This window comes from Phacochoerus africanus, chromosome 7 (assembly GCF_016906955.1).
Source record: "Phacochoerus africanus isolate WHEZ1 chromosome 7, ROS_Pafr_v1, whole genome shotgun sequence".
In the NCBI taxonomy this organism is placed as follows: domain Eukaryota; kingdom Metazoa; phylum Chordata; class Mammalia; order Artiodactyla; family Suidae; genus Phacochoerus; species Phacochoerus africanus.
The window spans coordinates 45512993-45526618 of record NC_062550.1 but is presented as its reverse complement, the minus strand read 5'-3'; the positions used below and the strand labels follow the sequence as shown (position 1 = coordinate 45526618).

Sequence of the window (13626 nt, the reverse complement as noted above, 5' to 3'; positions counted from 1 at the left end):
GGGCCTTCTCAGCAGGGAGGGTGGAAAGACATGCATCTGTGACTCCCAGGAACATAGCCTCAAGACTGAACAACAGCAATGGATGAGACTGGTGTAGATTCATGAGTCAAATAACTCATTTTAAGGGGTGGGTTTAAGGCTATACCTATGAAATCAAAGTCTCTAGGTAGTTTTCTAGGAAAATCTATACTTGGAGGGAAATTAATCTATTACTTATTAGTGTGAAGACCATAAGTAGAAGATCAGTATGTGTATGCATATGCACCCACACATACACACGTATTTGAAACTTGCTTCGTGTCAACTAGTTTGTTGTATGCTCTAAACCAAGGATCAACAATTTGTTTTTTAAATAGAAACTGTTTTAGTCTTTGCAGACAGACCAAAAGGCAAAACTGAGAATACTACCTCTGTAACAAGAGAGAAAAACAATTTTCTCAAATTTTTATTGACAAAATTGCAAATAATTATTTATTTATTTATTTATTTATTTATTTTTGTCTTTTTGTTGTTGTTGTTGTTGCTATTTCTTGGGCCACTCCCGCGGCATATGGAGATTCCCAGGCTAGGGGTCCAATCGGAGCTGTAGCCACCGGCCTACGCCAGAGCCACAGGGGATCCGAGCCGCATCTGCAACCTACACCACAGCTCACGGCAACGCCGGATCCTTAACCCACTGAGCAAGGGCAGGGACCGAACCCGCAACCTCATGTATCCTAGTCGGATTCGTTAACCACTGCGCCACGACAGGAACTCCGAAATAATAATTTAGTATAACTTTTTGTAATATGGTAATAAGAAGTATGGGATTCATTTGGGGGAGGGAAGATAACATTTCACTTAATTGGAGTCCAGAGTTTTCCCTATCATCAAATTTATTTTATTTTATTTTTAAATTTATTGAAGTATAGTTGATTTACAATGTTGTGGGTTGATTTTAAATGTTCATCTATAAAAACTCTGCTTAGTTCACAGACCATGCAAAAATAGGTGGTGCAGGGAGTTCCCATTGTGGCTCAGCCAGTAACAAACCTGACTAGTATTCATGAAGATGCAGTTTCAATCCCTGACCTTGCTCAGTGGGTTAAGGATGTGGCATTGCTGTGAGCTGCAGTGTAGGTTGCAGATTTGGCTCAGTTCACTGGTTGCAGTGTCAGATGTAGACTGGCAGCTACAGCTTGGATTCCACCCCTAGCCTGGGAACTTCCATATGCTGCTGGTGCAACCCCAAAAAGCAACAAGACAAAAACAAAAAACAGGCACTGTGCTGGCAGTCTGTTGTTTGCCGGCCAGTGCTTCTTAAACTATCTGTGATGAAGAGTCAATTTTATTTCCTAAACCATTATGGGTCAATTTTTTTGCAAAATACGGTTATGTTCTCGGGTATCATTACAAGTCAGATTGCTATCAAAGTTTCTAAATGCTTCTTGCTTATCTTGAACTGGTAGTAAATACAGTTTGCAAACCAGCATGATTCAATGGATGACACTGGGTAGTACTTCCCTAAGGATTTGAGAGATAGAAAATCACTGCAAATTCTTTACTTTCCATAATATGTGTAGTAAAAACCATTGTTTAGGAGTTCCCTGGTGACCAATGGTTAAAGATTCAGTGTTGTCATTACTGTGGCTCAGGTTCAATCCCTGGCCCAGAAACTTTTGCATGCCACAGGTACAGCCAAGAAAACAAAACAAAACAAAACAAAACTCATATTTAGTCAAATGGTTTTGTTCCCTTTTTAGCCATTGATTTATATATTAAGAGACAAAGCAGAAAACTGTAAATGGCTCTACAAAGAGTTATTGTAATTTTTTAAACTTTAAAATTATCTCAGGTATAGATGATTGCTGCCAAGTATTTGCCTTTTTTGCTATTGCATTCTTAGAAGTGATGATGGTATAGCATTGTGGCTAAGAGTTCAAGTTCTGGATCCAGACTCAGATTCCTGAATGTCTCACTGTAGGAAAGCTACTTCATCTCTGAACCTCATAATAAGGAAAGTAGTAACTTTTTCGTGCTCATGTGAGGACTAAATGAAATGATCCAAGTAGGGAGCTAAGAAAAGTGCCTTCATAATAAGTGGTAACAAATGTTTTAATTTAAATTCAAGGTCCGGTAATACAAAGTAAAATTAACTTAGATATTTTCCCATGCTAGTAATAGATCTAGATGAATGTTTAAATAATACTTGCAGATGAGGAGTTCCTTTTGTGGCTTAGCAGGTTAAGAACCCAACTAGTATCCATGAGGATGTGGGTTCAATCCCTGGCCTTGATCAGTGGGTTGAGGATCTGGCATTGCTGTGAGCTGTGGCAGAGGTCGCAGACATGGCTCAGATCCCATGTTGCTGTGGCTGTGACATAGGCTGGCAGCTGCAGCGCCACTTCAACCCCTGACCTGGGAACCTACATATGCAGTCAGTTCAGCCCCTAAAAAGCAAAAACAAACAAACAAACAAATAGCAGATGAACTCTTTTGGACAATCCCAGGGGACATTTTATATAAACACATCATAATTTATGAATGTTCCCTTAAGTTGAGTTACTTCTCTCTCTGATTCATTTTATGTTCATTCTCTCTTTCCATTATATTCTAGATTGAATCAGCAGAAGTATCTGGAAACAGCGTGGTGTGCAGCTTTCTTCAGTATATGGAAAAGTCAAAACCTTGGCAGAAAGCTTGGTGTGTGATCCCCAAACAAGACCCTCTTGTACTGTACATGTACGGTGCCCCCCAGGTATCTAAATGGCTTTTTTCTGAAGGGTCAAAGGGAGGCCAGTGGACACTGAACTTAAAATCCTTCCATTGCTTCTCTACAGAATAAGAGAATCCACAATGTCACTGTGTTTCGTTACAATTGAAAAATAAGTAACTAAAATTCAAGTTTATTTAGACTGATTCCTTCTAAAGCCAATAATTTCTTCACACTGTGGATCATTTGCCCCTTCTCTCATTGCTATTCAGTGGGTTTGAGAAAATGTGAGTTGAATTAGGAAAGGCCATGGGGAGAAAAGATTGAATCAGAGGGAGAGGCAAGAAGGAGCAGGAGCCTTCCCTTTTTAAAAAAAAATTTATTTTATTATAGTATGGTTGACTTACAGTGTTGTATTAGTTTCAGGTATACAACAAAGGAATTCAGTTATACATATGGATGCATCGATATGGGTATATATGGATATATATAAATATATCCATCTTTTTCCCCATATAAGTTATTGTAAACTATTGAGTAGGTTTTCCTGTGCTATGCAGTAGGTTCTTGTTAATAATGTTTTATACAGTAGGGTGCATATGTTATTCCCACCCTCTCCATTCTTCCCTACCCCCAACAGTTTCACCTATGGCACCCAAAGCTTGGTCTTGAAATCTGAGTTTGTTTCTGTATTTTAAATAAGTTCTTTAAGGGTCCCTTTTTAATGATAGGAAATATTAGCAAGCCTTTTTTTTTCTCCCCTGAATGGAGGGATACCTGGAAAAAGTGAGGGGCGGGGAATGTGAGAGGAAAGTGAATTTAAATCAGTCTCGGACTAACATTTATCCAATAACAATTTTTTTGAGATCTTGTGTGAATGGATCCGAGAGAAATCTATGGGAACAGCAGAGATGTACCAGGCATCCTGGCCTGTGTTGTGCTTAAAAAACCAGCAACACAACCAATTATGTACTCATCTAGAAACAGATAAAAAATTTAACGTGCCTGTTGTCTTTTAACCTATATCTACATTAAGGGCTAGTCAAACTTACTGTTAGAAACAGACTGAAAATGCCAAGGTATATGTATTTTTCTTTTTCATGGTTTTTCTTACATTCTATTCCTATCCCTAAGTAAATTGATGCATGAATGAATGAAACACCAAATAGAACTGCCTTTGGTAATGAAATCATTAACATTTGCTGGTTTTTACAAATGTTAATGATTTAAATTAAGATGACTATTATTTTCTTCCCTTTTTCACTGAATGAAGAGCTGGATGGGTCCCTCGCAGAGAAAGAGGTGTGGGGTCAGTGAGTTCAAGCCAGTTTAGGTGTTAGTGCCCATTCATTAATGCAGTCAGGTGACATTACTAGTGGCCTTATGCACAGGACTGTGCTAAGCCCTGGATCTCCCTCTCTCTCCATGGAAGTCTCTGTGGAACGGTGGTAGAAAGGAAGGTTTAGTGGGAGCCAGATCACATCTCACCATTTTTTTCTTTCTGTACCATGTTTTTCCCTTAGGATGTCAGGGCCCAGGCCACCATTCCACTCCTGGGCTATGTTGTGGATGACATGCCAAGGAGTGCAGACCTGCCACATAGTTTCAAACTGACCCAGTCCAAGTCTGTACACAGCTTTGCTGCAGACAGTGAGGAACTGAAACAGAAGTGGCTGAAGATCATCCTTTTAGCTGTCACAGGTGAGACACCAGATGGTTTTAGCAAGCATCTGGACACTTTGGACGGTCATCCTGAATCTAAAAGAAAATCAGAATGCTGAGCTCCAGGACCAACTGTAGTGTGTGTGTGGTGGGGGAGGGGGGTCTTAAGATTTACAGCCCAAGACATTCCCAGCTCTCCTTATTCATCTCTTAGCACTTTATGTTGAAAAATACAGGTTCATAAATGCATCTTTGGGGGACTATTTTCCTATGTTTATGTAGTCTTAAGTGAAATTAACATGCAGAGCCATTCTACTCATAAAGGTTTGAAATAATGTGAAAAATGAAGCATTTTTAAATGAGCTTTTCTTTGAATATGTACTTGTGTCTTGAAAAAAAAGTGGTATCAATTAATGCTGTCACTTCAGGTTAGAAAAGGCCACTTTCGTTTAAGAAATCCTTTAATGTCTTCACTTTCACGAGTAGGATTTGTAATGGTTTGAAAGATATACCTCCATGTTGCCAAAATAGATCCACGGTTAAAAAAAAAAATACAGGGACAGTTTAGGCTATTGTATTAACTTATTTAATTTAGTTTGTAAAACTCAAGCTGCATAAATGATGTATGTTCTTTTAAAACAAAAGAAAAAGGAAAAATCGTTGGTGTTCAGACTTTCAACTTACTAAGAAAAGATAATACTTGTTTTTGTAGAATACTTCTAAGAATAAAATACCTTAAGTATATAGCAATTATGTATATATAGTATTGAATATAAATATATATATACACTATACATCTTTTTTCTTCAGCTTTAGGTTCATATTTGTCTCTAATTTATTTTTTAAATATACAGCATGTTTTATCTTGGAATTGAGCAGTGTTCTAAACTTAAGAAATGTTTTTGGTGATTTAGGTTTAACGGATTGACATCTAAGGGTATTGATATTTTTATAATAAGAAAAAGCTGTAATTTATGTGGCATGGGTTATATCAGTGAATTCCAACAATATTTTTAAAGTACTATTTTTCTTTGTTCTGTGCCTATTAAAACAGTGCCTCTCTTTGAAGGTGCTAATAATACCTACTTAAATATAAGATGAGGGTTTAATTAATGCTTCAGTCTTGATTATTGTGAGATAAAGTCCATTTTGGTCACTGGGATGGTCAAAGTCATATAGGTTGCTTTACCTTTTATAATCCTCTAATTGTTGCAGCATGTAAAACCTACCTGACCTTACACAGAACTGGGGTATATGGAAACTGCATTTATTGTGATGTGTTTCTTTTCCATAATAAGACTGTTGTGGTTAAATGAGGACTATCTATAATTAACACTTGATAACGGTGTGGGTCTATCCCTTTGACAGGTATGAAACAAAATTCACATGTGAGAACCTATGTTTGAGGGAGTGGATAGGTAATTAAGAGAAGTTTTAATCCACCTTACTCTTTAATCCACCTCACTAAAGAAGAGTGGGAAAAATACAGTATAGAAAAGCAATATTTTAATGACAAGTTTGGGGGAGATACAGGATGATTGATGAGAATTTGAGCATTTTTTTCCCCCTTTTATCCTCTGGGGAATTTTGTTTGTTTGTTTGTTTTTTGTCTTTTTTTTTTTTTTTTTTTGCTGCGTCTTTGGGCCGCTCCTGCAGCATATGGAGGTTCCCAGGCTAGGGGTTGAATCGGAGCTGTAGCCACTGGCCTACGCCAGAGCCACAGCAACGTGGGATCCTAGCTGCGTCTGCAACCTACACCACAGCTCACGGCAACGCCAGATCCTTAACCCACTGAGCAAGGGCAGGGACCGAACCTGCAACGTCATGGTTCCTAGTCGGATTCGTTAGCCACTGTGCCACGACGGGAACTCCTATCCTCTGGGGAATTTTAATAGACAAAATATTGATTCCTTGTCACAAAGGCTACTCTTTATTATATTTTATGATTAAAATCTCACATTAAGTTGGCCATTTAAGTTAACCCTTTTCTCAAAATTAGACCTATCTCTCTCTCTCTTTTTTTTTTTTAATTTACACTGTTATGTTCCAAATGTCACTTTTTAATGCATCTGTCTGCTAGAAATCCACAAGAATGACCCCAGCATCCTCAGCCTTTGGGGATTACACCTTAAATGTAGATTGGATTTGCTCAGAATTTGAAATTGCCACATATTTATTCAGGCTCTGTTTTTTAAGAATATTTAAAGTATTTCCTCCCCTCCCTCTACCCACCAATACTCCAAAGGAGCAGAGAAACTAATTATAGCATTTGTGATTAGGTTGCCGCCTTTTGTAAGAGGAATACCAGCCATGATCATCAACTTTAAAGCAAATATTTAGAGCTGAAAAGAGATAGAGTTAGCTTCTTGGGCCCTCTTAAATTAAGGACAAACTAAAAAATAATTTTACATTGCTTCTCCTTTCTAGTTGCCAACTGTGTGTGTGTGTGTTCAGGGGTGATTATTAAGGTTAAACTATGGCTGAAGTTGATGCTTTGGTTTTCTTGATCTCAAGAAAAGAGAAGCACTAAAAATGTAGAATGATTATCAGGAGAAGGTGTAAATGTATATAGAACAATGGCAAGGCCAATTAGGAATTTACAAGCCAGATTACTTTTGAAAACTATTTTGAACAGCAAGAAGACTATACTTTCCTACCAGCAAGTTCTTCTCCTGGAAGTAACATGGACACATTCATGCTTTGGCTCAATAAATATCAAATGTTATTTAATTTAGATTATTGAAAGAATACTCATGTAAAGAGAATTATTTATTATCACGCTCTTAAACTTATTTTTAGAAATACTAGTTTTAGAAGAGAACTGCTTCTCCAGTCACCACCTTCACATTCCACATGATCTTTGGCCAAGCACAAAGAGAAGCAATGAAGCAGCCTCACCTGTTTCTTATTAAAGGATCACTAATGCTTTTACCTGGAGAAGGGCAAAGGAATACTCTTAACCATTTAGAAACACTCAACCAAAAGATGTCATAGTGTGATTGATTGGTTACAAGAATAATCTGTCTTTTGCTTTCTGAGACACCTGAGCAGTCATGGCAAATTGAACCTAGAAAAACAATTGGTTGCTTTATTACTAAAACCAACATTCCTTATGAGTCTTATTCTTTATTTTCTCTAATTTGGTGCGTTCCAAGTCATCTTTTCTTTAAAAGAATTGCCCTTCCTCCAAACTTAGAAAAAATACTTCTGTGATAAAAACTGCTATTTCTTATAAAACATTCCAGTTTTTTAAACATAAATTTAGCTTTATTGAAAGTCTACCCTTTGGTATATTAAATATGAAATGTAGTGCAGACTTATCTCCAGGTTTTAAGTGGGACCCAATAATGAAAAATGCCACCAGCCACTTTTGTGATAATGGCATCTATAATGCCATCATGTATGCAAGCAATAAAACTCTTCAGGGTACATTTTTATACTGAAATTTTAATGTGAACATTCCTAGCCACAAGGATATAGAGAACTAACTTCTAGAAGGGATATTATAATTCACATTGCTCAGTATAGGGAAGAGAAGGTGTGTGTGGCGGGGGTGGGGGGGTGGGGACAATGTTATTCCTTGGATTCAAGTAACTATCAAAAGCCTTTTTATTTTTGTAAAGGGTATGAATGGTAAAAACCATGAAAGCACATCTGCACTACTTTATCAAGTTATATTTCATTTTCCATGAAGTTTAGTGTAGGTTGGTATGCTTTTCTTCAGTGGGTAACCTACCCCAATGTAAAAAAAAAATGCCCAATTAAAAAAAATTACCCAACTGTTTTCTTTGTGGAAACAGGGTGTTTTTTCCCTTCAAATGTGAGATCTCATTTCTGGTTATACTCAAACCCTTAAGTTCTAATTCTGAGCATACTGTGTGTGATAAGTATAATGATGATCTTTCTGGACTGCATATATCCTGAGGAAAAGGCACCAACAGGAGCAAATTAAAAGTAAACTTCTAGGGAACAAAGGTCTTTCCCCACCCCGACTCCCAGGGATCCTTGCTATAATGCAGACTAGACGATTAATTAAAACTTTTTATGTCATATAATGTTCCTCTTAGCAGGTCTAAGATTAAGCACATGGTATTTATAAGCTAAAATTCATTCAAAAGGCAAGAATATCAATGGTTTCATTCTTAAATTTTATATTCTTCAAGAATGTATTGATGTAAAATCTGAGGCTAACCTGTTCTTAATTCTTAGGACTGTATTGGACATCTGTAGTGGATCATGTTGCTTTTTCATTCTCATCCAATTTTACTAGAATCAAATTGTTTTTTATTTTCATGTTACTATCTACTCCAGAGCCTCCAGATTTAGAAAATATGAGCATGATGTATAAAGACCACTAGATCTACTTCAAAACTTTCTGTGAATTTATGCATACATGTATATATGTAAAGACACTTGATTTCCAATTCTGTTTTTCCATAGGAATGAAATTTTTATAAAAATTATTCTTTTTACCTTAAATATTTTAACATAAATTATTTACATGAATTTTTAGTGTGAGTCATTCTTATATATGCCCCATAATCATGTTGTCATGAGAATATAACTTTGCTCTCTTTACTAATATGGTAGAGAGGAGTGAGATCAGGAACTGAAACAACCAAGAACGGACAGAGAGGTGGAGAGAAAGAGACGTTGGTCTCCAGATCAGAGCAATGTATGCTAAGATAAGTGAAAAGTATTTAAACTGCAGAGGGATATAAACTGTTAACATACAAATCTAAGTAATTGCACATTGATGGGATCCATTGCACCCACACCTTTCATCTTGGCCTCTAAATTATATCACTAGTATCTTATTACTTTTTTTTTTTCTTTGTCTCTTTTAAGGCCACTCCTGTGGCATATGGAAGTTCCCAGGCTAGGAGTGAAATCACTGGGGCTGTAGCTGCCAGCCTACACCATAGCCACAGCCACAGCAACACTGGATCTGAGCCACATCTGTGACCCACACCACAGCTCACAACCATGCCAGATCCTTGACCCACTGAGCGAGGGATTAAACCCACATCCTCATGGATACTAGTCAGGTTCATTATTGCTGAGGCATGACGGGAACTCTTTTTCTGTAGACTTAAAAAAAAAAAAATTCATTCTATTGGTCCCTTTCTACACTGTTTATTGATATAAAAAAAATCCCTCTAAGAATTTCCTGGTGACTTAGTGGGTTAAGGTTCCAGTGTTGTCACTGCTGTGGCATAGGTTCGATCCTTGGCCCAGTATCTTCTGCATGCCACAACCAAAAGAAAAAGAAAAGAAAAAAAGAAAAATCCCTCTAAAGTAAATCATGGTCTTTTACTTGCTGGACTGAACACTTGGCAGAATACAATGTTTTTTCTGTCTTTTGAGAAGAAATAGCACATGGCGTCTACAAAATAGGTTTTAACCCATTAGGGGTCATTGAGAGTTACATGATGTTCACCCCTTCCTAAACTTCATTATAGATTGAATTAGTGAGATTAGGTAGATTTAGTGAGAAATTAAATCAAGAAATATCATTGTAGCATATTTTAATAAGTGAATACCAAATACATAGAGTGATATATATAGGTTTGGGATGAGACATAATAGTCTATGGGGACCATTATGGTAACAGAATTGCATTATATATTATACATTATATGGATGTTGGACTGTATCACTTGAGACTGGGGGGGAGGTCTCCCTTCATTAGCAATCATGTCTGTATATAAAACTTTGGGGTTGGTTGGTTGGTTTGTTTTACCGAACTAGCATTTCATTTTGTGAGTGACAATTGACTGCTATTTTGGAATAAGTGTTATCTGGGTTTTTGAATTGTTGATTGATCAGTTTGAAAAAAGTATGTTAGCAGAATTTTGGAGTTAATTCAAATGTGACAAAATGTACACAAAAAGTAATTTTTCTTTTCTAGCTATATGAATGTAAAATACTTGAAGATAGTGTATATATTGTGTAACATATGTATATTTGGTCATAAGAAGGTAGAGAATTGGAAACATTGTAAAATTAAGCACTTTAATTCCTATTAAATATTAAGCATTTGTATCTTGTAAATAAATACATCCTTAAATGAATTTTAAAGACTTAGATGTTATTTCAACCAGGATTATGTATGTTCAGTTCACAATGATTTGTCAGAAAAAAAGTTACTCCTAGGGTTCTGATTCAGAAAAAAAGTTACTCCTGAGAGTTCCCATTGTAGCTCAGTGGTAACAAACCCGACTAGTATCCATGAGGATTCTGGTTCGATCCCTGACCCCTGACCCCTGACCCCTGACCCCACTCTGTGGGTTAAGGATCCGGCATGGCGTGAGCTGTGGTGTAGTGAAAGGCACCATTCAGCTTGGCATTGCTGTGGCTGTGGTGTAGGCCAGTAGCTTTAGCTCTAATTTGACCTGGGAATGTCCATATGCTGCAGGTGTGGCCCTGAAAGAAAAGAGGAAGAAAAAAAAGGGGGGGCGGGGAAGAAGTAAGGGAGGGAGGGAAGAAGGAAGAGAGAAAGAGAGGGAGAAGGAGAGAAAGAAAGAGAGAGAGACAGATGCTCCCGAACCTCCCTCGCACTCCATCATCCCCTCAATACCGACCGCACCTCACTTCCCGCAAGCCCGCCTAAATAACTCCCTTCCCTCCATCCCATCCCCTCCCTCCTCCCTCCCTCCGCCCTCCCTCCATCCTCCCTCCCCTCCCTCCCTCCCGCAACTCCCTCCATCCACTCCCGCCCCTCCAGCCCGCCCGCAAAGAAGAAGAAAAGAAAGAAAGAAAGAGAAGGAAGGAAAGAAAAAGAAAGGAAGTTACTCCTAGGGTACCAATATTCCTTCCCACCTCCAATCCCACCTCCAGTCCCACCTAAACTTGTATGAATCTTTCAGGAATATTAAAGCCTGTGACAGAAGCCAGGATTCTCCCAGTTAGAAAGATGGGGGAACCCTTCTCTTGGTAACTCTAAGACTAGATCTCTTTCAGCTGGTTCAACGGGTGAAAGCACTGCTTCGTTCTCTTTGAAGTGACTGTTGAACTGCACAGTTATGGTATTTACCTACATTGCTCACTCTTATATAGTGAAACAGAAGTCAAAGGACCTGTGTTTGAGTCTTATTACCTCTTACGTGACCGTGGACAATTTACCTGAACCCCAATGACAAACTCATTTCAAGGCACCTGGTAACTGTAAACCATTATACAAATAGATTTCATGGAACACTTCACTTCATGGAACACTTCACTGCCTTTGATTTAAAAAATACAAGAGGAGTTCCCATTGTGACACAATGGAATCCGTGGCATCTGCAATGTCAGGGAGCAGGTTCAATCCCCAGCCTGGTACAGTGGGTTGAAGGGTCCAATGTTGGTGCATCTATGGCATAGGTCCCAACTGCAGCTCAGATTTGCCACAAGGTGGCCAAAAAATAAATTTTAAAAATAAAATTGGAGTTCCTGTCATTGCTCAGTGGAAACAAATCCAATTAGGGACCATGAGGTTGGGGGTTTGATCCCTGGTCTCGCTCAAGGATCTGGCGTTGCTGTGAGCTTTGGTGTAGGTCACAGATGCAGCTCAGATCCTGCGTGGCTGTGGCTGTGGTGTAGGCTGGCAGCTGTAGCTCCAGTTTGCCCCCTATCCTGGGAACCTCCATATGCCGCAGGCGCGGCCCTAAAAAGCAATAAAATTAAAATGTATAAAAAATTTTACATAAAAATAAAAGGTACCTCCAAAAGAATTCTCAGTGACTTTCAGTATTATTTTATAAATAAAACATTTCCAGAGATAATCCCTTCTAGAGGTTTATTACCTTTTCAGACCTTAGAGAACTAATTAATTTATTGATATTTACAAGCAGTTGGCATCACCTGAAGAACTGCTTGATAGAAATGCTGCCCTTGGCCCATGGATATGACTTGTTTGGGTCCATCTTACACCAAAGTGGAAATATGGTAGAGAGAGCCAGTGTGGCCCAATTCAGGGCTTCTTGAATTTTAATGTACACAGGAATCACCTGACGATCTCAGTCAACTACAGATTGTGATTTAGCAAGGTCAGTGCTAGTGCAATTCTTGTTAACAGTGTTCTCAGGTGATGCTAATACTCCGTAAACCGTTCTTGGAGTGGCAAGCTTGTAGTGGAAAGGATTTTGTTGTAGACAGCTGGCTAGAAATCCCTGGCTCTGTCACTTACTGTTTGTCACTTTAGGCACAAACTCTTACTTAAAACTCTTACTTGAAAAGTTACTTATGTGAAACAATATTATATTACTTGGTCCATATGAGACAGTCAATAATTGTTAATATTTTAAATAAAGTCACTTAGTTAACACAGAAGTTTGTGTCCCTGACTATACATTAGAATCACCTAGGGAGGAGTTAAACCAAGTCATTCTCTGGCCTCGCCCTCAGAAATTCTATGTGTGATGGTTGGGCTGTGGGGATTGGTGTTTTCCAAAATTCCTCAGGTGATTTTGCTGGGAAACCTCATTTGAGACACACCAATTGCACATTTTCTCAGTCAGTGCCTGGTCCCATGTTAAGCCTTCTCTACACACATTTTCCCACATAAGCCTCCCAGTAGCACTTTTAAAATTTTCATATGAGGAAGCAGGTTTGGAGAGGTTAGTAATTGTCCCTTAGCTTATGACGTCCCTTATTCGCTTACCTGATTTAGATGTCAATCATTGGAGTTCCTTAACTGGCCTCGCAATTAAGGATTTGGTGGTGGTGCTGCTGTGGCTTGGGTCACTGCTTTGGCTCTGGTTCAGTCCCTGGCCTGGGAACTTCCACATGCTGTGAGTGCAGTGTCGTCCCCACCCCCCCAAATCAAAACACTAAATGTTCACTCACTATAACTCCCTTGCATTCAATTCACCCAACTTCCGTGTCTTGATTGTTTGGCAAAACCATAACCTGGTTTACTCAACTCTGTCTTCTTTATCCCTATAGCCATGCAGCTAAACAGAATGAACACAACACTGATTGGTCTTTTTTTTTTTTTTTTTGTCTGCACCCATGGCATATGGAAGTGGGCAAAGAATCAACCTGGGAGTTCTCGTCGTGGCGCAGTGGTTAACAAATCCGACTAGGAACCATGAGGTTGCGGCTTTGATCCCTGCCCTTGTTCAGTGGGTTAACGATCCGGCGTTGCCGTGAGCTGTGGTGTAGGTTGCAGACGTGGCTCGGATCCCACGTTGCTGTGGCTCTGGCGTAGGCCGGGGGCTGCGGCTCCAATTCGACCCCTAGCCTGGGAACCTCCATATGCCACGGGAGTGGCCCAAGAAATAGCAAAA

General features: G+C 38.8%; 1 protein-coding gene across 6 annotated transcripts in view; it reads left to right on the top strand.

Moving 5' to 3' along the window:
- The window catches only part of FGD4 (FYVE, RhoGEF and PH domain containing 4), a 190253-nt gene extending 185359 nt beyond the window's left edge, over positions 1-4894 (top strand). For all 6 annotated transcript variants that reach the window (XM_047787251.1, XM_047787255.1, XM_047787254.1 and 3 more), the window contains 2 exons: positions 2597-2737; positions 4216-4894. In XM_047787251.1, the coding sequence (XP_047643207.1) occupies positions 2597-2737; positions 4216-4473 (399 nt within the window). In that variant the 3' untranslated portion in view covers positions 4474-4894. The remainder of the gene's footprint in view (positions 1-2596; positions 2738-4215) is intronic.
- Positions 4895-13626: the final 8732 nt, after the last annotated feature.